The sequence below is a fragment of the Etheostoma spectabile genome, chromosome 7, assembly GCF_008692095.1.
Source record: "Etheostoma spectabile isolate EspeVRDwgs_2016 chromosome 7, UIUC_Espe_1.0, whole genome shotgun sequence".
In the NCBI taxonomy this organism is placed as follows: domain Eukaryota; kingdom Metazoa; phylum Chordata; class Actinopteri; order Perciformes; family Percidae; genus Etheostoma; species Etheostoma spectabile.
The window spans coordinates 18,847,486-18,874,645 of NC_045739.1; the positions used below are offsets into that span (position 1 = coordinate 18,847,486).

Consider the following 27,160-nt stretch of genomic DNA (forward strand, 5'->3'; position numbering starts at 1 on the left):
TTTTCAGGTAGCCTAAATCGTGGACCACAACACTATAAGCTAAAGGTAGGCTATTAGTATTATTAAAGTAGGCAACTAGTCTTGTACAACCCCTGTAATTTTGTCCTTTAGACTTGCAAAGAAACCATAAACATCATCATCTATGCAACAAGGTCTATTTGTGAACACTATCCAGATAATATAGCAAATGTTGACTTTGCCATCCCAGTTTTGATGTTGTGTTCCTCATGGGAAATGGTAGACATTGTGGGATTGGTAGACATCATGGAGGCTCTGTCAATAACTAATGGTAGAAGTGATGCATTATGCAACAATTCAGACTAATAACTTAATTAAATATGCATGACAGATGCACATTTTCTTTCCTTCATTCTGCTGACACAGCTAAATGTCTATGCGGCTAAACTTCTAAAGGAAACAACAGCCATCAAAAACTACTTTTGGTACACAGTGTAAAATAAACAAGGTTCCAAATAAGAGGGCATATTAAGTCTCATTTACAACTCACAGGTCAGAGTTAATGAGCAGCAGCTCTGCCTTAATCACAAAATCAGTACAACTAGACAACATCCTGCTGTCAAGTTAACAATGTTGCAATGTAGTACAGATAACATTTCAAAATCCATCAATGGGGCAGCTACCACACAAAGGCACTTGTTATTTCAGATTTTATTTCCTTTCATTCTTATACATGTTGTTTCTCCTCGTGGAATACATAGACTGTAGTGTACAAGTCAATTGGACATTGTGTTCAGATGTTGTAGAGTCATGACATTTAGCAAAATGTTTCTTCCTCTAAAGGAGAGAACATCAGGGTGTTAGAAGTTGAGTTTCTTTAAGATTCAATTGTTTAAGAGTTACTGTGAAAAACAAATGTGGAAACTTTTCACAATAGAGATGAGTTTTATTGGGTGTAAGTGGGATTTGAGTGTTTACTCAGACTTTAAACCCTCCTTGATGAGGTTGAGCTCATAGCACAGAGTCTCGTAGCGATATGCCATACGGATCTGAGCCACATTGGTCTTACGGATGTCGTTGCCCTCTGGACCCTCCTTCAAGTAGTCTTTACCCAGGAAGTGGCTCTTCTCCTGGAACAAAGAAGACAGCCACAAGCATGCGTCTCAATGTGGACCATGATGTGTAATCTCTTTGATTTAAGAGCAGCCTGTACACGGTGAGGATAGAATCTGTGTCTTTGAGAGGATTTAACATTAAGCTTTCTCGCCAAGAAACATAGTACAATTACTGTTTTGCGCCAAAAATGTTGCCAATATAAAAAAAGAAAGATAAATCTTAGGGGCAATTATATTAACCCTCCAGTTGTCCTCGGGTCAAATTTGACCCATTTTCAAAAAGTTTCTATATCAGAAGTTTGGGTTTTCTTTCAACCAAATTGTCAAAGAAAATAAAGTGGATTATTCCCTACAATGCTCTTCACAGGTAGAATACATTTTCCGTTCACTATTTTCATTAGGTATTTTATTAAATTTTATAGCATTTGAAAAAAAATGTTTACAAAAGAACATTGAAAAAAGTGACATTTTTTTTAAACTTCAACAAAACTGTAAAAAAAAAGTGCAGAAAGAATAAAGAAAAACATCGCAAAAAGTGTCCAAAACAATTAAGAAAAGCAACAAAAGTGTTGCAAAAAGTGACAAAAACATCAAGGAAAGTGACAAAACACCAAACGTTGAAAAATCTTTTTTTTTAAATTTTGACTCCGAAAAACAAAAACTTGCATGGTCGACGGGAAGACAACACAAGGGTTAAATGTGTTAAAAAGGTCCACAAAGCATTACCGCATGTAAAGCTCTTTATCAAGTGTGTTACCTCATGAGACAAGGCGCTCTGCAGAACACTGCTCCTGGAGATCTCACACATGTCGCAGGTACTGAGCTTGAAGACCTGGGCTGCAATGGCGTACTCTTCCATCAGGGGTTCCTGTGAACATAAAGGCCAAGACTTGCACTCTTACTACTGTACTTCAAGTTACAGAGGCTCAAAAGAGACCTTGTAGACACAGCTCCCACCAGCTATACTACATACGTTTGTGATTGTGATTTATTTGCAGTATGTGTATGTGCAATTCACTTCCATGCTCTGAATGGCATAAAACTAGTTTATATGCTTACAATGCATGTTCATGCATTGAATGAACATGAATGGTAAGCATATAAACAGGAAAAAATACATTTGAGTGTGCTTTATGTGGTTTTGCCTGTTCAACGTGAACAACAAAACTAAATGCATTCATCTCTAGATGTTATACGATACTCATAATACACAGCACAGTATGCACCATTGACCACTATCTCCATGTGCTCAGACCTTGGTGTAGTGGAACTGCATGGGGTCGTCAGTGGACAGAGAAACCACAAGGCCTTTCTTGTGGAACTCCAGCAGCGGGTTCTTGGCGTATTCCAGGAACAGGCTGTTGTTGCTGAGAGGGGACATGGCGATGGGAATCTGGGTCAGGAAGTACAGGTACTGCAGCACAGGACTCTGGTGGTGGAAGATCGATAGATGTGATCAGTTTACAAGATCCGGTTCAGTCAACTTACAAAATTATTTGTCAAGGCCTGGCATTTTGACGTGTTTTTCTTACTTTGATTTTTGACAATAAAGCAGGCAGAACCAGCAATAAGTAATGTAATAACTGCATTACTCATAGGATGACTCTCAGAGAAAGATTGCACTTTTACATTATTATCTGTGCAGTAGTACAGATATCCCCTTACAAACTTTCTGAAGAAACCTGAAATCAGTGAAAGATAACCCAATAGCATTGCAGCCAAGACCTGAAGGGCAGTACAACATACTGAGGAAGATCCAGTATAACACCCACTTAGATCCAGATTTCAAACATTTGGCCTAAAAAGTATTTATACCATATGGGACCTCTTTGAGAATGGGATCTTCATGCCCTTTAATCAGATGTAAAATATGATATTTCAGAGAGAACTTCTATTAGGATTTTCAGATAAGAGATTATATCATGAAAAACCTTGTTAATTAGTTGTAATATCTCCAGTTTTTTGTATGTGGGAGCTTGGACAGACATTGGAGAGGGAACTGGGAGTAGAGATTACAGATATGTAGGAAGATTATTGAACTATACAAAAAAAGCTGTAATCGGAGTAGAGCATTACAACTCAAAATACTACACAACAAGCATTTATCACCTGATCATCTTTCCACATTTAGTGCAACTTCTCTATTGCATTATTGCAAAACAAATACTGGTAGAGTTACACAATGTCTAAGCTTCCAGATGACAAACAACTGTGAAAATGCCCTGTATACACTAAACAAACAAAAGAAACTGATCTTGAATTCACATTCCATTATATTTTTTCTTGGTATTCCTAGCATGCACATCACTAATGTACGTCTTAGAAAATGAAATGTCTTGAAACAGATTTTACTTCAATGGATCTCACAATCTCTGCTTATCATAGGACAGTAATAATGGAGCATATTTCACTTCCGGACTTGAGACTGATGCATTCAAAGACTAAAAAAAAAAAAAAAAAAACTTTCAACTTCCAGCTATGGTGGTTGTAGAGAATGGTGGTATTGGCTATGCTCAGCTGAACAGGTTTTTAATTCAAGTTTTTTTTTTTTTTTTTTCATTTCATTTTTCATTTCAAATATCATGTTTAGTTTCTTATTGGTACATTTAAATATTGTCTTTCATCTACTGTGCTTTGTTTTCCAATTACAATTGTCTTCCTTTTATTTTATAAAAATAAAACAAAACAGTAAACACGTTTTGATAAACTAATGTTAGCTATACTATGATTATTAATATTATATTTAATAGTATATATTATTATACTGTATACTGCAACACTGTAAATGTGCTGTTGACTACAGAGCTGTCTCTGGCTGGCTGGTTTCCCATTCATCAACAAAGGTATCATTTCATGTATCATCTGCTCACAAGCAAACCTCTAAGACATGTTTCTATCCTAGATTGTTAGATTATTTGATGATGTATACTACATTGACAATAATATATAAATTCCAATCCAGTGAAGAATTTAAAGCACATGTATTTTAATCTTCCTCTCTAATGACACTGCTATATATATATCTATACTGTATATATAATAATAACCTTCCGGTCCCTTTAAAGAACACAGTCTGACACCTTGTATGTGACTGTAGACGTGATTGCAGTACGTGAAGAGAGGACTGACCTTCTTGAGATTGAGGCCGTGAGAGATGTTGTCAGCAGTCATGAAGGCAGCCAGCAGATGGGTGATGGCACCGGCCTCACCACAGTGAGGCCTGAATGTGAATGTGTTCATCCCCCTCTGTCTGGAAATCAGAAGATAAACAAGTATTATACTATGGAATGGAGACATGTATGTCGTTGGAATTGCAGTGAAAGATCAGTTAAAACACTGTTAAAATAAGTTATATTTATCATATTCCTATACAAATACTGTAAACGACAACTGTGTGCGCACAGACACAAAGTTACTGACCTGCGGAGCTGGTTGAGCACAGCGATGTTGGCATACATGTAGTAGATGTAATAGGTGTAGGAGGGGTTCTTGTTGTGGTCCCACTCCTGTGGTTTGGGGCTCTTAGTGCTGAACATATGACCACTGTGCTTGGACTCATCGTCCACGCTGTCGAAACCTGTCACCTTCAAACCAGAAATGAAATGGTTAATCATACAGGGAACAGAGGCCTCTCCTCTGGAGGTTTCCTTGGGTCTTTAGACAAAGATAACTGTGAGAAATGGGTTGCCGTCTTTTGGGCATGACTACATTTCAGCAGACATTTGTGGTCTATTAATTTGCTATCCACATGTCTGGACATGTCAACATGTCTCAGGTACATGTTGTGTCATTTATACCACAACTACATCCTTAAGGAACTGCACAAAAATGATTATGGGAGAAGGTGGAGTTGGAAAAGGGTATTGTAATTCTTATTTTTTGCTGAAGGGACGGTAGTCTAATGTTTTTTGGAAAAGCAGGGGAGGGCCTTTTTTTTTTTTTTCTTACTACATATTTTGATCTTATTGTGTCAATATATAATTTTGATCACAAAAAAGCTACATCCAAATGATTTTCATGTGTGTCACTGAGATGAAGGTGAAGATAATATTCAATTCACTTATATTTCACTATTATCTTTGACAGAAATACATTATTTTTAGATGTTTTGGGAGGGTGATGCAGTTTTTATAACGGGACGGTCTGAAGAAAATATCGATAATGCTTTTTTTTTCAACTAAATAAATACAAATAAACTCAAATTTCTACCCCAGTGACCTTTAACACAGTCCCTAACTCATGCCAGCGAGGTTCGACTTGGTATCTTGTTATGTCTGAACTGTTCCGATCATCCCAGTGACCTACAGTGTGAACGCTTTTTGTGATTGTTTGCGACTCACGTGCTGGAGGAAGATGCTGAGCTCTGGGTTGGCTTGTGGGTCGATAGTGGCCTGGAACGCAGGAAGGAAAATGTTCTCCAACATCTTGCCAAAGTGGGGCACAAAGTCCCGGCCTCTGAAAATGTCACTAAAATAGAGGAGGGACAAAACAGATTCATTAAAATATTAATTGTAATCATCTTTCTAGCCATTCTTTCACACATTTTGAGCATATTTTCAAGCTTCCATGGGAGAAACTATAATTGATCCACAACAGGATATTTACTTCCCCCTCTGTCTCACAGTGGGTTGAAACTGCGTAAAAGAAAGAATCCAAGAAAGATTACAAACTTACTAGATCCTGGGTACTTGAATCATCCATTTAAGGTTTGGGGAGAAGACTCTGTGCTTGACAAACCAGCTGGAGAGTTTGTGCCACTCGTTGGGGTTGCAGCCGTAGATGGACAGACGCGGCTCTGCATACTGGTACTTGGCATCCTCCAGGTCACTGGCAACTTCCTGGTTTACACAAAGGTCAAATCAGGCTTAGATAACATGACGTTCAGGACATAATAGATGATCCGTGTGAAAAATTAGTAGCCTGCTCAATAGACAATAGAACCGTCAATTATCAATGACACCAACATTTAACATAACTGCTGTGTATAATGTATGTCTATTGTTTACTCTTCATGTCACCCTTTTGTTACACACTATCTTCACACCAAAAACAAGTTTGTGATCTGTGATGTTTTTTATCTATTCATTTTTTTTTATTATATAGAAACTAACCTTTATGATGGTGGCAAAGTATTCTCCACTGATGTGGTTCTCTGTCTTCATGTACAGATCACGCAGCTCACTGGCTCCTACAGGGTTGTACTTGGCGTTGAACTTATCAAAACGCTGGAAGGTTTGTCTTCCCTTCAGAGTCACAACAAAGAGAAAAGAAAAGAGATTTAGATCACGGCAATTTGACTGAGGGGATGGGACAATAGCAATGATTAATTCTAAATGCAAATGTTGCAACAAGGGCTTTATAATCCAACAGAAGTGAATAAGTCAATTACATTTTAAAGATGTCCCTTAGATTTAGTTTAGTTCATTTTTAAAGCAATGTATTTATTGCACTGTCTACCAGTATATACAATCCGACAATTACGATAAAAAATATATATCTAACATAAACCTTTAACTGTTGTTCCCAGCTACTTTTTTATTCTGAAACTCCTCAGTATAGGTGTACTTACAATTAGAAAATCAATTCCACTTGGATGCTTTCTGACACAGTCAGGGTTAGGGTTATTCTTGTACATGGTTATTCAATTGGAAGCTATGTCTGTTCGCATCTGAAGCCACAAATGCTCCAACAAGTGAGTTACGTACAGCGTGCACATCCAGGGAGTCCACAGTGAGGTCATAAGGGTGCAGGTTAAGGGACTCGAAGAGTTCCTTCATGGTGACCTCTTTCCCCTTAAGTTTGTGCACAACACGGTCAGCATCAACGCGATAAGATTTCTTGATGAAGCGCAGCAAGTGCTTCTGGTTCATGCAGGCGGCAGCGTGGATGTGGGTGTCCACCTAAAATGTCAGAGAGAAGACATGATGAATTGTAACAACTCTGCTTGGTCACAGGAGGGTGCTAAAGATACACCCAAGTTGCATGGCAGAGGCAAGTGAGGACCAGGACAGCAAAACTAAGTGGGAAATATAAGTTTAAAATTCAAATGTAGAGAGACTCATCATTTACATATAAATGTATTTGAAATACATGATACAACTTAATTATAAAAATGTTTTAGTACACTGACAATGTTGATTGTGACTCTTTAATTTTCTTTTTTCTGTATATTTCTGTATTACCGTGTGTGTTTTGACATAACACCAGACACTCATTCAATTTGACTGTTACCTACATTTCTACGATCTACAGTACATTCCCCTCCATTAGAGTCAATGTAAAAGATTTTCCAATCAGTCAATGGAGGAACAACGCAAAGATTCCACTTTATTTTACAATTTTCCTTAAAACCCGATCTCTGTGGAGATAGTAAACATAGTACATGCGTTGTTGTTACATCCCTCCACATTAAAATGGCAAGACGTATAGGAGTAAGTTTGATTTAGTTCGTTTTATTCAGCTTATATTTTCTTAAGCTAAATTAGAAGCCGTTTCCATGCGAAATTATTTTCATGGTTACCTTCCTGCAGTTGTAGAAGTCCCTGTGGGGGTTCAACTTGAGCTCCTTCATCTCCTCCATTTCATTCAGCATCTCATGCACATTGAACTTGGACATCAGGAACTTCAGGCGGCGGTGAGTGTAAGTCTTACTGCAAAGTGAGCATTTCAACACATGAGCTGCACTGTGACAGACCAATGGACATATTTCATAATTGTTTAGAATAGAGAAAATTTGATTTGAAGTGCCTTGTTATTGTTATTTGTTGACCTTTCTTGCACCCATGTGTGGATCGCCAGGGCCACACACATAGAACTTAAATTACTTAACAGTCAGTCAACTCTGGGGTCATCCACATGACATCATTTTGAAAGATCTGGGTTGTACAAAAATTGGATGCGAGTACAATTCTGGAGGGACAACGGACATATAACTGAGATATTTCAATTCTAAAATTCAGATTTCAATGGACTCACGTCGGGCCCTGTGCAATGAGAGCAATGAGGAAGTTCATGTCATCGATAAAGGTGTTGTAGTCGGGGCAGGGCAGGTCTTTGGGCTGATGTTTGTCAGCAGCTGCAGCATCGTTGTACACATAGATGACACCATCCTTCATACGAGCAACATATCCCAGATTCTTTGGCAGGTTCTTGGTATCAAAGGGATCTTCCCCGTTCTTTGGAGGAGATGTGAAGACTGACGGACAGATGTAACATACACATTTAGGGTACTGAAAACATATTGCATTAGCTCATTTATGTAAACTCCATCACCCTATTGAGCCTCAACTCCTGTTCTTCTCACCTGGCTGCACCTGATCTTCAACTTTGAAGGTTTCTCCCTCAATCTCACGCATGTACTGGGAGGCCGTGCGTGGGAAGCGCTGGAAGGCCAGCCTCATGTACTTCTCCCTGATGGTCAAGGCACGGTACAGACCCTTACAGGACAGCTCAAAGTCATCCATGGTGACCTAAATGACAGATATAAAAGATGTTACAGATTCATCAGTTACCTGCAAAAACAGCTCTGCAAAACCTCCAATAATACGCAGCTATGGCAACATTTGGGGCATTCCTTTCAAAAACAAAATGATCCACCACCAGCTTTACACTAATGCAAAAGCCTTAATACCTAATTTAATTAAGGATTTATCTTTGTTTGATGGAACAGGTGGAGGCTTGATTGTCAGTTAATATGTCCTAATAAATGTGAGGTTTTGAGTAGGCTAAAGCAGAAAAAACAATCAGCTCCTTGAAAAATCTTCTTTCCCTGCATGCCAAACCCACTATCATGAAACTTAAACTTGAACCCAGATGAGCCTCTGTGAGAGGGAGGCCCTGTGACTGGGGGGGGGGGGGGGGGGGGGGGGTGGTCAAAGGTTACAGATGATCCCGGCTTTAGACCAAGGAGAAGCCCATCCAAATGTCTGAGGTGGTGGAGTGGGTATGGATGGGGGGCCTACTGTAATTTGGAAAATGTTGTCCCCCTGTCCACATTTGCTGATGGCAGGCCCGAGTCCGCTGACACACATACCGGTCAGAGAAATTCAAAATCTACATCCACATCAACTTCTAACCATAATAAAGGATGGTATTGCATACATTTAAAGTAAAACAAAATTTTAAATGAGGAGTATAATAAAAACAAATATTCAAATTTGTTTTTTTTTGACAGAAATTGAGGGAACTTTAAAAAAAAAAAACGTTTTCACAGTGCAGCACTTGTAGTATCACCACCAGTCAATGAGTTTGATTGCTACTTACTGTGATGATTTTATTTATTTATTTGATATATCTAGGTAATGTTTAAAAAGGTGGCTGATATTCAAAATGTTTTTTAAAGACAACCAAAGTAGGCTAGGGAATTTGAATTTGGAAACTTGAATTGAGTAAGTGGAAAGTGACCATTACCCCAGAGGCATAGTCTCCAATGATGGCCACTCTCTGGAAGTCAGGCACTTCCAGGTAGGTGGGTGTGTCCACCTCCATTGACACTATAGAGGTAGCGGCTGCGTGAGAACCAGCAACAGGCACAGCCATAGTGCAGGAGCGCTGGTGCCTCTTGCTGTGGATAAGGAGGGGTGATGTTTAATGGTTGGCTTCATCCATTGTCAAAATTTCTGAAATGTTTGTTGTGAAAGCCAAACAAGTTTTGTCCGGGAACAGGACAAATCTGTGAGCTTGTGTTTGTTTGCTCTGGCAGATTTAGCATTATTAAGCTGTGCCACAAGCATAAACTGGCAACACATAATCTCCTGCCTCTCACCGTTTCTCAGCATCATCATCAGTGTGCAGGTGGTGGGCCATCTCATGGTGCATGATGGGACAGTCCTCAGCCACATCAAACATTGAGATTTCATCACGGATGTCCTCGCCCTTAGTGTCCGATGCAAAGACCTGTTCCGCGAAGGCCCGCATCTTATCATCGGTCTCTGTCAGGCACAGCAAAGGTTTATTCCGTAGGGTGAAATGCATTTTGCTCCCATCATCACCATACAGGCTGTGGCTATGAGGCGAGCCCCAAACAGAATTTCTTGACCGCTAACGTATGCTGCATGAAGATGACGTGACAAAGGCACATACATTACCTGCACATGCAGTGTGTACATGACCAAAGATTGACTCAGCCACTACAAGTCTTCAGTGCCAGTTTGGTCCCATGCACGTAGAGGAAATACAGCGAAGTAGCACTGACATACACTGTTTTGTACACTGGACAAATGTGGATACAAGATGGTAAAGCCTTTTAAATGTATGTTTTTAACTCCAGACCCAGTTTTCTTATCATCTCTCGTTGTATTTTTAGCATATTATTATTGTTTGCATCCCATCAGTCCGGATGTAAGTGGCTTTATGTGGATGTGAGTGAGATGATTTTGTTTGGAACTTTTGAATGTTGTTGAAAAAATGACAGGAAAAAGGGTCAAGGTTCATAATGACTGGAGTTATGAACCAAGCTATGAAGAACAACAGTTCTTCAACAAGTGTTCATAAGAAACACAATGACACAATAAAACACGGCATGAGTGGCAGAACTTGATGTCCATCTACTCTCAAGATCAAACTTTGACTGTTACATGCACTTACTAGCCAAGAGGCAAGGCTTTCTACTCTAAGACAACAACTCCAGTTTCACACATAGCCTATGACGAAAGAGATTTCCTGTTCTATGTCTCACCCTCCATACTTACTCTGAGGACCTGATAATGCCCAGCAAGAAAGTAGCACCAACCGGAATATGACCCAAAAAAGAGAGTTTTAGAAAAACATTGGTTAGAAATATGTTAAGATGACATACAAACAGAACCTGTTTCCTGTGTTTTACAGTATATGCATGACCAAATGTAACTGCCAAAGTTATACCTTACATGACACTTTAGGAACTGTAATACTGAACTGTAACATTTATCAGTTAGGGCTGGGTGATATGACAGTATATCTTCAAAACAATATGCAAAATGTCTATTGTGTAGGTTTTTTCCTATATCGTTTCTTTTGCAGTGTTGAAAAATCAGCTGCAAAACTGATTTATGGCACTATTTACAAGTTTACAAGTATATTACAAATTTTGCATTCTTGTCATGTTAATGTTGCGCTAAAGTTCCTACTAAAATGAAAAACAATGCTTATAACTTTTCATTTGCCATTTATTTGTTTACACAGAAGTATACTAAATAGGCTTTACCATGTGGTTATTTCACATAGACCAGAAGACAAGCTATATTGTGATACATATTTTTGAGTTTTTGAGATATGAAATGACCTATATCAGGATGATAAATTTTGGCCAATGTCGCCCAGCCCTAATATCAGTAATTGACAAAATGAACATAGTTTAGAAATACATTCAGATGAAATGAAACATTAGACCAGTGCATTCGCTCTATGGTGAATGGCTAAGTGGGATTAATTTAACATGACTGTTAAATTAATTTTACAGTTACTTTTGAAATCACATCAGCTGGACAAAGGATTGGTAATTACATCTTCATGAAACATGCAAAGATGTTCCCAGTTCTCCCAGTGAAGCAACACATTAGGAATCAAATGTGCAGGATACCTTTGTAATGTGATTTCATTACTACACTGCTCCCATTTCGAAACATCTTTCTGCAGGTAAAGATGCATTTCCTGTGTATGCATGGCATTCCGTTAATGGCTCAAACAAGTCTGAATTTCAAAATTGGTCTTGGTTGTGTGCTTCTTTGCCAACATTCTCACGGTGGAAGAGTCATTGAGCTACCTGGGAAAAGTCATTTATTAATTTATATGTTCACATTCAGTTCAGTTTTAAAGATGATGCTCTGTTTCTAAAGCAATAGTACAAAGACAGTATAATGAACCAAAAAACTGATATTGAATGTAAACAATAGATTGATAAATGGTTATAAATTAATTTTCATGTTATTCCATTGCTTTTCATTTTATATGGAATAAACATTCATCAAGATTCATATAACTAGGTTGCATTCAAATGCACTTTGGAGAAAGAATATTGGGTGACGTGACTGTCTCACAGCTACACAGTAAATCATGCATGTGAAATGCTTGACATCTTCCCTGAAACTTCTCAAGAACTTTCTTAGCTCCATACTCACTTCCTCCCTCTGCTGTAAAAGCAAAAAGTCACAGTCAGGGTGGGACAGTCCAGATTAGAGGGAAACAAAACAATGTGGTTATGTCTCAAAGCAGCAATAAAAAGGTAGTCAGAAACTTGTCCGTCCGTGTGTCTTTTTGGGACTATTCCTTTAGCAGAAAAAAGTCTACAGTTAGTTATGTTGATTATTTTTTGAGGGTCTATGACATGCTAATACATTGTTAACGTTTGTGCTGCAGCATAAAAATAAATATAGTAAATAAAATCAAAACTAACTGCATGGCTAATTTGGGATTTAGGTAAACTGGACTTCAATAAAAGACTCATCTGAATTTGAACACATTTGCTGTCAGCTCTCCACACATGCTCCGGCAGATCGTCAAACCTGCCTGAATGGAACAGCACGACAACACTGCCGGGAAATCGCTGCAGCCACATCAGAGTATGGCAACAAGTAGAAATGGTGTCAAACATATTCTCCACAAATACCTGCTAAATACCACCTAATGGTATTAGTTGTGAAATCTAGCTCTTCAGACAGCCGCTGCTTTGACCACCATTGCATTTCTATTCGTCACCCTCTTAACTGTATCACATGCCATCATACTTGCTAGTTGCCCAGCAGTGCCTGGTGAAAGTACTGTAAACCTATAATTAGCAACCGTTACAGCATTTATAATATTAGTGATGATAGAGCATTTTATACTGGGGATGAACTACAAGTTCAAGTGAACTACAAGAACACAAGTACTAATTGAGCATGACCTGATCTCCTGTTACACTTGACCCAGGAGAATCTACTGGCAAATCACATCCACCAAAGAGCATCTCTTAACATATTCACAGCTGTTATTTACTCACTCACTAGATTCTGCATTGAAACACAAACCTGGAGTTTTACAATATGAATTTAAATGCTTGCAGTTGAGCTCATAAAAGAACAAAAAAACATTTGAATCACAAAAATTTTCATCAAAGAGTTTTAGTTCTGAGGAGAAGATGGCGCCTTGTGATGACTACATAATAGTCAGTATGTACTTCTCATTGGAACTAGAATAATTTAACCCCAATGAACCTGCCACTAAAGCTGTCAGTGCCAACCATTATAGGGAGAATGTAACATTGGCAACAGATGGGAATTTATTACCATAAGTGACTGTGGATATTACACACAGTTAGTGTTGTAATATTAGGCTCAATATGCATTCAGAGCCTATTTAACAAATGTTTTGGAAGTTCTCAATCCTTATTTTCTATAAGTCTTAACAAAGCAGACATGAAGGTGGCATTTTGACAGAACAGACGTTTGTTTTTAGTTTTTCATGTGTTGCCATGACAAAAATGAAAATGAATGCATTTTTGGTGAAAGCTTCCTCGGTTCACCTTTATAATCATGTGTCAATGTAAAATAACCTTTAGAAAATTCTATCCAAACACTCCTTTTAAGGATGAGAGTGCACGTCCAAACCTGTGGTCCAAACCAAGCAATCCTACCCATACTCACCTGGTACTAAGACTTTAGGCATGGTGACGCTCTTCTAGTGAAACGCTCCCTGAGGACTGGAAAATGGTGGTCAGCCACTGGGCCACTGTAGTAGGGAAGTGTGAAGCCCTGTGCTTGGTCTGTGCAATATTAAGATCCTTCTGCCTCCCACGAGTAACCAGAACCTTCCATGCCCACATGCGATACGCCTAGATGTAACGGGGGTCTAGGTCTATTTTAAGTTGTCCATGTGCACACAGGACTCCCTGACTGGCACAGAGTGTAGACAAAGAGACCGGTATGTGTGTATGAGGGAACTTATATTATATAACACCCTGATAGCTGCACAAGTAGCTCTGCCCATGCTAGGTGGCTAGGCTAGGTTAGGCTAGGTTTTTAGTTAATCACAATACACCTTTCTATCCACTGCAAATGCAACAGGTGACAAAAATGCTACTGTTGCATGGGAGTTTAGAAATAAGAAACATTTCAGAATTGATGGCAGGTTATTTTTAAAACTTTTTAAAGGGAACAATACACAAGTGGAGTGGATTGTCATCGTGTGGTGCCTTTGGTTGGTTTGAAAACATGCAAATCCCTAAATTGGAGATGTCCTTGCACCTCACATTACTGATATACAAAAGGTGTCCATGTGGTTTTATGTTGTTGTTGTAATTTTTTCAACAACTTTAATAAGGGAAGGATAATAGATCCTTTAAAAAACGTCCTGAACCTTTTGACATTTTTCTCGTCCAGTTAGGACATTTCAAGTGCATCTTCACAGCAAAGTTTAGACCTGAGATCTGCAGAATGTCTGCATAGCAGGTCAAATTCTGCTGAGCCCTACAGACCAACTTTAGAAACTTTTTTGCTATCAAAGTGACATTATGCTAGCGGGTCTATGAAGCTGTACTCAGGCACAGCGGGGCATTGAACTGCTTCCTAACATCGGAATGCTTACATGCTCACAGTGACAATGCTAACATGCTTGTGCGCCAGGTGATTATATTCACCTGTTTTACCGTCTTAGTTTAGCGTGTTAGCATTCATAACATTTTCTAATCATCACTAAACACAAAGTATGTCAGTTTGGCATCCATACAGATACATATTCATCAGATACATAAAAAGTCAGAGGCTCAAAAAGGTCAGCAGGATCCATCCTCATGGGACCACAAATATCTGTACCAAATTCCCTGGCAATCCGTTCAATAGTTATTTAGATATTTCAGTATGGACCACAGTGGTAGACCAATTAAAATGGCCAGCCCCTGCCGTTGGCGTGGCTTAAGAGTGGGAAAGGAATATTAATTGGACCTAAAGGCCTTGTAGACTGGGGAAGGTGACGTCCTCACAAATAAGATTCCCTGAATTACCAGGTACTATCATTAGGAGAGTAACTGGTGACAGCAACTTTGCTGCAAAAATGAATAACCCAAAAGAAACAGAGACGTGTTTTTTTTTCCAGAAGCAATGTCCTTGGTGCTTTGTAAAATCCACAAAGCGTGCTGTCAACAGTTTTAACACAATATTTCTTAAATTGTAATTACTGTTTAAGTTGTTTAATGTTTTTTTCCTGCTTTGAGTAGCACAAACAAAATTCCATTTAACTCAATTATTAATTTTGATTAAACTGTATTGTCTTTGACACAATGTGCTGGCACGTTTGTAACGAAATGTACATGAGTGGCTTCCAACAAAAAAATACACAATATTATTAACATTATCAACAATATTTACAGACTCAGAATTATTGATACCTTCTGCAATAAAGGCAAGATGTATCTAAGGAGTAGGAAAAAAACAGGATGGGACTGTAACTTGTTGTAAATGTATTGCAAACAGCAATTATATCAGGGTGGGGACTGTAATCTAGGTATTTATAATTTTGGGTTGTTGGGGAAAAAATATTCTCATCATGATCTCAGACTTTGCTATTTAGTTGTGTAATACACTTCTGCTTCTCCGATTATCAAGACTCTGCCCAGCTCGAAGACACTTAACAAGCCATCTATTTTTAGGGAATGTGATCCTAAATGTCAAGGTTCCTCTTAGGGTGCAACTAATAAAAGAGATCATGTTAGAAATGGGCAGGCAGTCAGTTTAGTTACAAAAAGGAAGAACGACCGAATGTTTTAACAGGACATTTTGTAAATTATATTTTTAAAAGCATACATTTTAAAACTCCAGCTAATGCAGCAGTTTATGGTTTACTGGTGACTGGAATTAAACTAGTGACACAAGAAGCCACAACATCTTGAAACTGTTTGGAAGGCATGTTCTCACTAAATATACTTGTACAATTGAGAAATAAAAATGGATTTCCTTTCAACAAATTGTGACTTCTGACAAATCAATCTACAATTGCTCATTTCAAATGATCTAATAAACATTTCCTTTTTTGCATGTAAATGTTGTATTTTACATTTCCACAGCCTTCGCCAGGTTGCCACATGAATGTGAACTTGAAGGACAAATCAACAAAAGCAAGTGCACAGTCTGACATGTTCTCTGAACAATTTATTTTCCGTGTTCTTGAGAGAACTAACTGTTGCTCACCAACCTGAGAGATTATACAGTAAGCAGCTGGGCATGTGGTTAACATGACCAAGAGTGTACAGGGAGTCCAAGTTTACCCTTCTCATTTTACTCCTGTCATCATTACCCGGACAGTCAGACACTACCAAATTACAACAGGTGCTCCCCTATCTGGCTTCCAGTCTGGGAGTTGTTTGGTTAGTGTTTAGCCATACAGATATTTCCTGTGGTTTTCACTTTTCTAATTAATTTCAAAGGTCATTGATATTCATGTATTCATTTATTTACACGTCATCATCGTATCATTACCCCAAATAAGTTACAAAAAGCTTTTTTTTAAATTTTTATTTACAGTCAAATGTTTATTGTCATATGCACAGTTATGTACAATGAAATTCTTCCTTCGCTGTTCACAGAATGCCGAACAATGTAAAATCTACAATATATACTACAAATGTACAAAATGAAACTATTTTAAAGGCAGCATGGGAAAAATAAAGCAACATCAATGATGATAATAATAGTAAACAGTCGCTCAGTTTAAAATAGACACAACACGGTTAAATACCACAAAATAAACACTTTAGACCAAATGAAACCAACAATAAAAAACAAAAAAAACAATGAAAAATAACAAAAACAATGGCAATTAAGTGAAAAAGTGACACTTTACAAAAGAAGATACATCTTCAAAAGAATTGGGTCTAAGTAAAATAGTCTGAAATGAAGAAGACCTGATTTTAACAAATGATGGGATCGGAATATTAAGCAGCACAGACTCACTGAGGAATGAGTATGTGCTTGATAGTATTGGCTCACTTGTGCACAGTTTACAAGTTCAGCATGTTTACATGTTCTGTTCGGATTATAATCTCCCTTCCTGTTAGAAAGATAAATAGGAACACCCAGACTTTATAACAGCAAAACCACTTAATCCCTGGTGAATGCACGTATACAGGATTGGTTTGTTTTCAGATACAAGTTTCATAAGACTGTTTTACTCCACAAAAGTAATCCTAGTTATGTTTAAACATCCTATAAATTTATTTTTCGACTACACTGCACATCAAAAGGCTAACGCAGCAGTTTCACATTTTCAAATCTCTCAATGTAGGCAAATACTTTTACATAATTGCGTCCTATGTGTTGTGGAGGTAGTCCAGATTGTCCTGAGTGTTTGTGTGAGAGTTGGTGGGAGTCACACAGGAGTCAGGACACGATTTAAATAAACGTGTAAATGTATGACTGTGACCCTGACCCACGCTTTTGGTAGGCGGTGTCTGACGGGCCGGTTGGAGTTGAAATGAATAGTGGCAATAATAGTCACAGTAAAAGACAATGGAACAGTGACTAAAAATAGTAATTTGTAGTAGTTCATGGCATAGCAGGGCACTGCACGGCATTACAAGGCACAGCAGAGCGTAGTAGGATGTAACGGGGCATCGCAGGGCACCTTCTGAAATTGTGTTTAACGATACAATGATGACATGTGAAAGAAATGAAATGTTCCAAATTAGATTTTAGGGATATAGTATTCAGTGATCTGGGCTACATTTTAAAAAGTAGCCCTACCAAAAGTGTTAGCTACAGTATGTAATTCATACCACCTCTGTACTGACAGTGACTATCTCATGTAAACCTAGAGAAATTCAATTTTGTTGTGTTTTTGTTTTTTTCCCCAGGCAAAATGGAAACTTTGCAAGATGGGTGGGATCATAAACTGTCCTCATTGGTAAGGGACTTTAGGAATTTTAATTGCTCTTAATTGCTCAAGACTTCCTCCAAACCAGAACGTTCCCCCAGAGCAGATCAGTTACGAGCAACTGCACTACAGACAGGACAAGAAGGTAGGTCCTTCTAATATTATGTCATGGATATTTCTTTCAAAGCTAATATTAAAAGTTGGTTTTCTGTTTTTTTTTGTTTCAGTTTTAAGGGGATACTGTAGAAATCTTACAAAAATGCATGATTTGCAGACAGATTACAGAGTATGTTAATGGGGGTCATATCACTGTCTCCACTACTTCCCCTAACAGTGGCCTGCTCAACAGACATGTTGACTCAAATGAATTGTCTTTTTTTTAAATCAGATTGGGGACGATGGAAGTGAAAGTGTCGGTGGACGGTATCCAACGTGTTGTTTGCGGAGTTACAGAGAAAACAACATGCCAAGAAGTGGTCATAGCGTTGGCTCAAGCCTTGGGTATGTACATCTGTGGCTCAACATGGTAACAACATTTATGTACTGACATGTTGACCAAGCTAACAACCGCAGTGTCATCCTTCTCTTTAGGTCAACCTGGGCGCTACACTTTACAGGAGAAATTTAAAGACTTTGAGCGGTGCATGGCCCCTAATGAATGCCTTCTGGAGACTCTTGAAAAGTATGGTGAGCAGGCCAGGGAGGTCCAACTCACACTGCTCCACAACGGACCCTCAGTCTGGGATGAAATGAGCAGGACAAAAGTTGTCAGATATAAGCCCTGCCCGCCATTAAGAAGAAAAGATGCAGGCACCAGAATGGGGCGGGGCAGCAGTTCACTAAGTTTGCACCGTCAAAGCCTGCCACCGCTGTCCTGTTTAAGACAAGAGGAAGAGCAGCAAAAAGAGGTCTTGAAAAGGCCTAAAAGAAAGTCTCTGACGCTCATGGAGGAGGCCTGGGGGTGGCTGGAGAGCCTGGGTAAAGGCAAGGTATATAGTACTGCTTCTGATAAGGAAAGCAGTAAGAGGACAGATAAAAGAAATCGTACCCCTTTGGGTGTTTCTCTCACTGTTAACGAAGGTAACCCAGGTCAAAGCAGCAGATGCAAAGTCAGAGGTCAGAAAAGTTTAAAGCACGACTTGGACAATCAGACATCCTGCTGCATGGGAAGTCAGACCAGGAGTAAAGAAAGCAAACACACGCTGAAAGCTCAAGTGGCACTACCTGATGACCTGTCCGGTTTAAACTGCGCTACAACTGAAGATGAGAAAAACAGTGTAAGAGAAACCATAATATATCAACTCAGCTGTTTGCAGGATATACAGGTCCAGATAGCGTGCATAGACAAACAGATTTTGGAGCTTGAGGAAAAACAGAGGGCCAAAAAAGCTGAGCAGGAGGCTCAGCGGAGAATGGTTGAAGAGGAGATGGAACAAATCAAGTTTTGGGAGAATGAATTAAAGGCAGAGGAAGGTTACGAGAAAGATTTGCAATGCCAGTTCCTTGAGATGAGGGCTAATGCTGTGGGGTGCAAGACTAAACTGGAGGAGTACAAGCGCAAAATGCAGGGGCTTGATTTCTTTGCTACTCAAAACGTTGTTCAAGAGGATTTAGAGCGGTTTTCAAAAGGTGCAAGTTCTGCCACAGAGATTTCCGCTGATTCAACTAAGGACCTAAATCAGCAGCAATCTGATTCACATGGGGATGTAAACATTAACAGGAAGTTCCTGCCCAGAGAGGACTTGCACCCTCCTCATGCTCTAAATCCTCCCAACCAGATAAAAGAGCGACGGCCCACAGGGCCCACCGAGCTGAGGGAGTGGTGGGCACGCTGGGCTCAAGCCCAAACCCCTCAATCGCAGAATAAAAAGAAGGTGATCCACCGCTCTGAGCTCACTATCCATCTGGGCAGTACCAAGGTTTAGAATCAAATGAACAGAGGTCACCCATTTGAAGTCAATAAATACTAAGAATGCTTCATTGCACACAAGTTGTGGTATTTTCTTTTCTTAAAATGCAAGATGCTGATCCTACTGGTTTAACTTGTATTGAGCATTTGTAAATGGACTGTTTTCATTTGTATCAGACTTACTGTTCCATATTAGAAGGGCACCACGGTGATCCTCAGTAAGGGAACAAGGATAGGGGGGTGAAATTGGATGTCGAACAGAAAACGCTTCAATAAAAAAAAAAAAAAACCAAGCCTTATTTTATGTACAGCACATTATCAATCAAGACAATGAAATTAGAGTCACAAAGTTTTAAATTATATCTGCAGGTAGGATTCCTTGCCCATGCGACCCTGCATTATGGTAAATTACGGAATATACAATAGTATTTTACATGCTAAAAGCTTACCGAAAGAGACCGAAATCAAAAAGACAATAATCCTGCCTTTGCTTCATGACAGCTTTCAGCTGAGCATTTTGGAGTTTCTGCACTTTAGGAAGATGAACCGGTCTACATGGAACTATATGGAATTGTGACGCTGAAAGAATGTGCCGTCTGAGAACAAGCAGAGAATGGTTCTCTACAACGGCAATAGTACTCGTTCAAGTGTTCATTTTAGAGCAGGGGTCTTCAACGTTTTCCAGGCCAAGGACCCCCAAACTGATGGCGAGATGGAGCGGGGACCCCCTAATTATATATATTGTATAAAATTGTGTTATATCAAACTGGTCCTATAGTGCCATGTGTGCATTGATGACTGAAAGACATCTTCTGCCTCCATTTATCCGTTTACTACAGTGTGTTGAATTCATGTTAATGTGTATTTAAAGACATTTCAATAGGTGGAAAAAATTGCAGGGGGGGGGGGAATATAAAAAAAAAAGTCTAATCAACCAAAACTTTCGCGACCCCCATGCAGTACTCCACGGACCCCCTAGGGGTCGCATACCCCCTGTTGAAGACCCCTGTTTTAGAGTGTTTGGATTGGACTGAAAGCTGTCCATGAGACTTCTTTCTGGTGAATTTGTAAATGGCTGAGAAACACCAACTGTTTCTTACTGGGGAGCACTTGGATTTGTTTGATCTAAAAATTGCTGGCTAATCTTTGAAATTGTCTTTTTTTATGAGGTCATTTCTTGCTCATAAGTGAATACTGGAGTGAAACATTGGTCAACATAATAAAATAGTTTTTTGCAGGTACTTATTCCTAATTTATTTTTTCAGTCAAATCAAGCAGCCTTCCTCTGAAATAATTCAATTACAAAATAGCTCATGATTTTAATAAAACTTTATTTCAATTGTTTCATTCAAGACCATTAACAAAAGTACATGAGAACCTCTGTCCATGGTTCAACTGAAACCCAGTGATCTCCAAAGTTGAAATTAATTTAGACTGTAACTTCATGTGCTGAGGCACAACAGCTCACCCACCATGTCTTCAGCGCACAATAACTGGTAGCCTGATTTCTTACTGCTTTTTTAAACTGAATTTCTAATACTTTCTCCTTTAAGTTAAATTTGTTTTGTTATATCTCAAGTTTCAATGAACCATCACTAAGCAAAAAAGCACACATTACATACAGTATATTCCAACCCACAGGTTTGGGATGCATATCAGTATTATTTCTACTAGAAAAGAAAGCCACCCTAAGATTGTTCTGAATGTTTTGGTGGTTTGGCTTGGAACAGAGGATGCATCTAATTTTTTTTCAATTTTGCTTGTAGTTTTTAGGCACCTTATTCTTACTTAATTCAATATTAGCAGATTGAGTTTCAATGGAAAAAAGCAAAAATATGTGCAAGAAAAAAACAAAACAAACAAATAGTATAAAAAGAACTGTAGATATAAGATGCCACAAGGAACTCTGCACCTGGGGGGAAAAAATTGCTTTAGTGGAGCATGTGAATACCAAAAAGGTATCTAAAGGCTCCAGATTGGTAAAAGTAACTCCATTAGACTACCTTGACATTAACATACATTAACCACACACACACACACACACACAAACACCATGCTTTCACTTCAGCTCTTCAATAAAGCGTTTTAAAAACTGCTCAAAAAAACCGAGCAGAGAAGAATCCTCAGTTTAAGCCTGCACACGAAAAATATGATCCTCCTTATGGAGGGAAGTTTGCTTTGCTTTATGCATCTTTTAGGAAAGCATACAGTAGTGGAAACTTGTCAGTGACACCATTTTAAGTTTCCATGGGTAAAAGAGCAAAAATAAGAGAAAAAAGTGGAGCAGATGCTCAAAAGACATGCCAACAGTCACTCACCCAGGCAAACTACTGGACAGATTACAGGTGCAGAATTCCAACCAAAGCAGATTCAAAAAAAGGACAGACAGCCACAGAGTCATCATTCTGATTTAGAGGGACAAGACCCTCAGAACAAATACCTCAGTTACACACTATAATCACTTCTAGGATACATGACACACACACCCGCACACATATACGCACACACACTCTCATAGACCCCATATACACTGCAGTGTGGAACTCTGTATCAAGTACATCATACATGGGAGGCAGGGAACTGTGGAATGAGAAAAGTTCCCTCGCAGGCATCGAAGGGGATAAAGATTACACATGCCAATTACTGTATGTGTGCGTATGTTTTATGTATGAGTTTGTGTGTACAAGCATGTGTCAAATCAAATTCCCTTAGCCCCTGTTGTTGCCCCTTAGGACAGCATCCCACCAAAAGGGTGGGCTCTGTATTGCTCAGTCAATGACACCAGGCTGCCGAGTCTTGCGCTCCACATTAAAGCCCTGTATAGAAGAGGACAGATGTTATTAATGTGGTAGCTTACAAATGCAGAAGTATTTTCTTCTCAAGTATTAACTTGATTTTTCCCTAGGTACTTAATTCTGTATTTTAAAAAAAAGAAAAACTTTGTATCGACAATTTAATATACAAGTAAAATTCGGTATTTGTACTATGAATGTAGCAGCTAATCCTTGATCAGATATGCAATTGTATTGAAATCATAACTTGAGACAGACAATGTGGCAAGAGCACAGGCTTGTTTGTACCTTTGAATTGTCAGGACCACGGGGCTGTCTTACAATCATCAGGCGAGGAGCACTGGCGTCGTCAAGAGTGATGCTCTTTAGTCTGTTTACCAGACGATCCGGACGTGGAGTGGCCACCTGTTTAGGCCCCTCACTGTAACGTTAGGTACATAGTGAGCATTCAAACATTAGGAGCAATTGTTTTGTTTTTTAAAATCTTATATCACTTGAAAAGGTTTAAGTACAACAAGTTTAGCCAATGTTGAAATTATAGTCAATTTAACCAAAATGTAAAAACAGGTTATGAGTACTCACCTGACTCTGCGTACATTGCAGGCACTACATTTTCCTGTGCGTTGATTGAGGACAACCGAGAACTCCACCTCATCCCCGGTCTGGAGCTCTAGGCCGTCTTGCACTTCTTTTACATGGAAAAACAGCTTCTTGCTCTCACCCACTTCATATGTGATAAAGCCAAACTGGGGGCAACAAAACAACTTCAGTATTCCAAATTGGAAGCAATTCATTCCAGCATAACCTATTACATGGTAACTTGGATACACGTGGTGCAATGATTACACCAAAAAATAAAAAAATAAATAACTACCTGGTCTTTGACACACTCCACCATGGCTCTACGCTGAGGAACCACATTAGAGGCCATCTTCTGACCAGTTTGGGCTACTGTGCAAACCTGGAACTTAACTAGTTCTCCTTTCTGCAGACAATCGGCCTTGTTTGACATACCCATGATTCCAAAGGGATAATTCTGACCTTTAGTTGCACCTGAAACAATAAAGAAGGGAGCAAGGGGGTGGGGGAATCTTAATCTTCCTAAGAAAAACAAAAACACTGCTTTAAATGTTGGGTCTACAAGTCCCAATAAAACTTGACACTAACCTTCCTCTGTGACTTCAATTAGCCCTTGGTATTCAGTCTGGGAAGGGTCTACACTGCGTAAGGGACGGATAACTTTCCCCATCATCGCCGTCACACCAACATCCTCACTAATGCCATTCACTAAAATTGGAAACAATGAAAACACACAGACATCTTTTATTTGTAGGAGCTCCCACCGACATTGCCATATTAACAAACGACAAAAAAATGAAATCTTTCAAAAACTGTTGGAATTAATCCCCTCATACCTGCAGCCACTTTGGTAACCTTTTCAGCACTGACTTTGTTTCCTTTTCCCTTAGAGAGAGTGTACTCAACTGTGTCGCCCAGCTCCAAGTTCTCCAGGTCTCCACACATTTCACTGAGGAAGACAAGACACAGACAAGAACAGATCTTTGAAAACCATTAACACGTAATTGAATTTGTCCAAAAAGGGCATCTAAGACTTAAACCTGTACCTATAGTGAAAGAAAATCTCCTGGTCATGATTTGCTGTCTCAATGAAGCCAAAGTTGTCCTTCAGTGTGGCAACAAATCCAAGCAGTCTCTTGGCATTGGAGGCATTACGGTTGAGGACCCTAATGGAGACGGCACTCTGCTGGCCAGTTCGCTTCACTTCGTTGATGGAGAACTCCACCTAGAGGACAAACATTAATAAGTCCCACACAGGGGGTAGACCACACAAACTAAAGTTGGGTAATATTAGCAGTTGTCTGTTATAGGAGCAGACTTCATTTTTCCCACCTCTTCAGCAGTGTCTGAGAGTTCAATACTTTTATGTGCAAATCCTTTTCAATTAGTTTTTTTTTTTATTAAACTCTTTGTATAGTCTTCATTTAATCTTTTAAAAAATAAAAATAAAAAATAAATCACTGAGTGCAGTGTCACTCAGTAGATACCTTGTCTCCGACCTGTGGGTATCCTCCCCCCTCTAGGTCCTTGTTATGGTATGGCACGGTGAGCTTCACTCCGCAGTCTTCATAAGCAATCACTCCTTCCTCAGCTTCCTACAGAGAGGGCAACAAATCATATCATCTTTTCAATAATGAGCAATAACAATTGCTTGATCCAGCTGGCCACAGCAGAGGGCAATTCTCACCAATGCTTCACTTGTTTCCAACAAACACCACCACCAACGTAAGACATTGATTGCTTACACCAACAAACCTGGTGTAAGCAATCAATGTCTTAAATAATGAAACCGGGTGATTTTCAAAGTATGTAGTGTATTAGAAAACAGTGTGCAGACAACCCACACAAGGCAACACTAAACAATGCATTATTCTGTAGCAGCCTAGTTGGTTAGCATTAGCCTAGTCTACTGTGACAGCCCTGGAGTTACAGCCTACAATAAAAAAGGGCTGCATAATTACCCACCAGTGTAACGGTTTCATTGGGAACACTTTTGCAAAAGTCGTGTTTTAATGTAATCCCAGCAAAAGCATGACACTATTAATTAAGATTGCCGGGCTGCTTGATCCCGGAAATTCTTGTTAATCGGTTTTCTTGCAATTTAAAATTACCGTAATGTTTTGAATGTAAAAAAAAAATATTTCAGTCTTAATCTCAAGTGCCAAAAAGACCAGGGTATTGGACAACTTCATTAAATGAAGGTGGTGCTTATAATCATTTAGGAATGACAAAAATAAAATTATTTTTATTACTTAAGACACTTAACAGACTGTTCCCTAAGACATACTTTTGGGACTACCTTTTCATCATTAATTGTGCAGCCCTACAACTCACTGAATCAGTGATACAAAGTTTGAGTGCATGATTCTAAGGGGTTAATTGGTGATGAAATACCATGCTGTTAACTAAAAAAAAAAAAGGTAAAGGAGGCAACCCGTGGGCCAAAAGCCAACCTTTTCTACAACTTTAGCCTTGAACAAATTAAGAGAAAGACACCTATCAGACAAGGCCGACATCACACTTGTGAATACAGTATTCTTACACTGCATTATTTGTGAGCTTTTAGACTGTTCATATAAAAAGTTTTAGGAATAATATTTTAGACTAAATGTTAGTGAAAAGCATAGACTATTGGTATAAGTCTGTATATACACAAGTATCTTTAGCATTTTTTTGAGCAACTATTCATGTGGCTTCATGCGGAACGTCTCAGTCCTACCTTATCTTTTTTCTAACCAACAAGGAGCATGAACAGGAGGACGTCATTGGACAAGAAAGCAAAGATGAAAATTAGAACTAAAAAACAGAATTTGGGAAGAGGGTAGATGTGATGTTGGTGTGACTGGACTATGAGGCTATTTTTGTACACAATAAAATTTTCATGTACAATATTTGTCAGTGGTGCACTATGGTACCTTTTCCTTGCTCTTGGTGGGACTTGCATTCTTGTTGGTGGTTGCCACAACTTCTTTTTCCACCACACCCATAAAGCGTTGCTCAGACTGGGTATGGAAGGAAACCGTGCCCTTTGGCAGCTTCTTGATGCGCACTGCATGGTTCCTCTGAGCCGATAGCATATCCTGGCAACAACAGGACATTTAATTTAGCTTGTTATTTACAAATAATTAAAATGTGCCTGATTAAATAGTAAGACAGAATACATACTTTTGTGAAAAGCTTATAAACAGGACCTACAGGCACAACAGTGAACTCCACTTCATCTGAGATGTGCAGTTGACTTTCCTCCAGGACTTCACTGAAGTGAAAGAACATCCTGGCATCCCGATCCACACACTTAATGAAGCCAAAACCATCACGTATAGCCGCAATTACCCCCTAGAAGAAGATTGGGTTACACAAAGTTAACTTCTGAGAATAGGTATTGACTTAAAAATGAATGTGGAAGTCATCTTTCATCTCCACAATGCCTGAATACAAAATACAATGGACCAATTCAGGAGAAAAAAAAATAGTCACACATGGATTTATTCTTTAGCAATTCCCACCATTTCACGGGTCTCCTTGGTGAAGTCGAAGGTGTCTGGGAGAATGTCGATGTTGGTAGCCCTCTCCAGCTTGTCTCTGCGGTCGGTGGAGATGTTGAACTGTATGTGGTCTCCCTCTAAAAGGGTCACTTTGGACTTTGTGTCTTTCTCACCAAACGGCAGTTCCTTGTCAGTGAAACCAATGCGGGAACTGATGCGGCCTGGTAGAGGGTCGTTCTGTGAAAGCATTAAGGAAAGATTTGTGAATATTGTATGTTATATGCTTGCCTTTATTGCCAGACTTGTAATCCACTTGCCTGGTTTTTGGTGGGAACCTTGGGAATGACCTTAACAACAGTGCCTTCAAACTGCTCAATGCTGATATCCTCAAAGATGACTGTTCCTTGGGGGAGCAGCCTTACATCTGTGGCTACTTCTTTACCCTATAGACCCAAGAACATAAAATAAAAAACAATTTTACACACACGCACACATTTGGGGTCA

At 39.1% G+C, this 27,160-nt stretch overlaps 3 protein-coding genes across 17 annotated transcripts in view; 1 reads left to right on the forward strand and 2 right to left on the reverse strand.

Annotated features, from left to right (window-relative positions):
- Positions 1-654: 654 nt before the first annotated feature.
- ampd1 (adenosine monophosphate deaminase 1 (isoform M)) lies at positions 655-13,938 on the reverse strand. Of its 3 annotated transcripts, none has more exons than XM_032521032.1 (17): positions 13,673-13,893; positions 12,170-12,181; positions 10,763-10,771; positions 9,838-10,003; positions 9,483-9,636; positions 8,377-8,542; positions 8,049-8,268; positions 7,594-7,723; positions 6,779-6,973; positions 6,185-6,316; positions 5,748-5,911; positions 5,414-5,540; positions 4,494-4,657; positions 4,203-4,323; positions 2,329-2,502; positions 1,831-1,941; positions 655-1,088 (listed from the first exon to the last, which is right to left on the reverse strand). In XM_032521032.1, exons 1-17 carry the CDS (start codon positions 13,692-13,694, stop codon positions 933-935), a joined length of 2,223 nt encoding a protein of 740 aa, XP_032376923.1. In that variant the 5' UTR covers positions 13,695-13,893; the 3' UTR covers positions 655-932. The 3 variants fall into 3 exon arrangements, with proteins under 3 accessions (XP_032376923.1, XP_032376924.1, XP_032376925.1); XM_032521033.1 differs by having other exon boundaries at positions 12,170-12,178; positions 13,673-13,787; XM_032521034.1 differs by lacking the exon at positions 12,170-12,181 and having other exon boundaries at positions 13,673-13,938.
- Positions 13,939-17,963: 4,025 nt separating this feature from the next.
- Positions 17,964-20,082, forward strand: rassf11 (Ras association domain family member 11). Its single transcript, XM_032520137.1, has 3 exons — positions 17,964-18,036; positions 18,280-18,392; positions 18,483-20,082. Exons 2-3 carry the CDS (start codon positions 18,290-18,292, stop codon positions 19,814-19,816), a joined length of 1,437 nt encoding a protein of 478 aa, XP_032376028.1. The 5' UTR covers positions 17,964-18,036; positions 18,280-18,289; the 3' UTR covers positions 19,817-20,082.
- A 1,031-nt stretch (positions 20,083-21,113) lies between these two features.
- The window catches only part of csde1 (cold shock domain containing E1, RNA-binding), a 16,795-nt gene continuing 10,748 nt past the window's right edge, over positions 21,114-27,160 (reverse strand). For 5 of the 13 annotated variants that reach the window (XM_032520136.1, XM_032520133.1, XM_032520134.1 and 2 more), the window contains 14 exons: positions 26,974-27,099; positions 26,678-26,893; positions 26,337-26,507; positions 26,087-26,251; positions 25,891-25,902; positions 25,625-25,642; positions 24,659-24,766; positions 24,218-24,396; positions 24,008-24,120; positions 23,760-23,879; positions 23,467-23,645; positions 23,175-23,338; positions 22,881-23,013; positions 21,114-22,616 (listed from right to left, as the gene is read on the reverse strand). In XM_032520136.1, the coding sequence (XP_032376027.1) occupies positions 22,569-22,616; positions 22,881-23,013; positions 23,175-23,338; positions 23,467-23,645; positions 23,760-23,879; positions 24,008-24,120; positions 24,218-24,396; positions 24,659-24,766; positions 25,625-25,642; positions 25,891-25,902; positions 26,087-26,251; positions 26,337-26,507; positions 26,678-26,893; positions 26,974-27,099 (1,752 nt within the window). In that variant the 3' untranslated portion in view covers positions 21,114-22,568. The remainder of the gene's footprint in view (positions 22,617-22,880; positions 23,014-23,174; positions 23,339-23,466; positions 23,646-23,759; positions 23,880-24,007; positions 24,121-24,217; positions 24,397-24,658; positions 24,767-25,624; positions 25,643-25,890; positions 25,903-26,086; positions 26,252-26,336; positions 26,508-26,677; positions 26,894-26,973; positions 27,100-27,160) is intronic. The other 8 variants (XM_032520132.1, XM_032520131.1, XM_032520127.1 and 5 more) reach the window with 7 other exon arrangements.

What these genes read in the sequence shown, in the direction of transcription:
- rassf11 (XM_032520137.1), top strand. Translation starts at nt 18,290, where the DNA reads ATGGAAGTGAAAGTGTCGGTGGACGGTATCCAACGTGTTGTTTGCGGA. An exon ending in AGCGTTGGCTCAAGCCTTGG is followed by an intron (nt 18,393 to 18,482) that starts GTATGTACATCT and finishes CCTTCTCTTTAG; the next exon opens with GTCAACCTGGGCGCTACACT.
- ampd1 (XM_032521032.1), bottom strand. Translation starts at nt 13,694, where the DNA reads ATGCCTAAAGTCTTAGTACCAG. An exon ending in ACTTTGCCACCATCATAAAG is followed by an intron (nt 5,912 to 6,184) that starts GTTAGTTTCTAT and finishes TGTGTAAACCAG; the next exon opens with GAAGTTGCCAGTGACCTGGA. An exon ending in GTGCTCAACCAGCTCCGCAG is followed by an intron (nt 4,324 to 4,493) that starts GTCAGTAACTTT and finishes TCTGATTTCCAG; the next exon opens with ACAGAGGGGGATGAACACAT.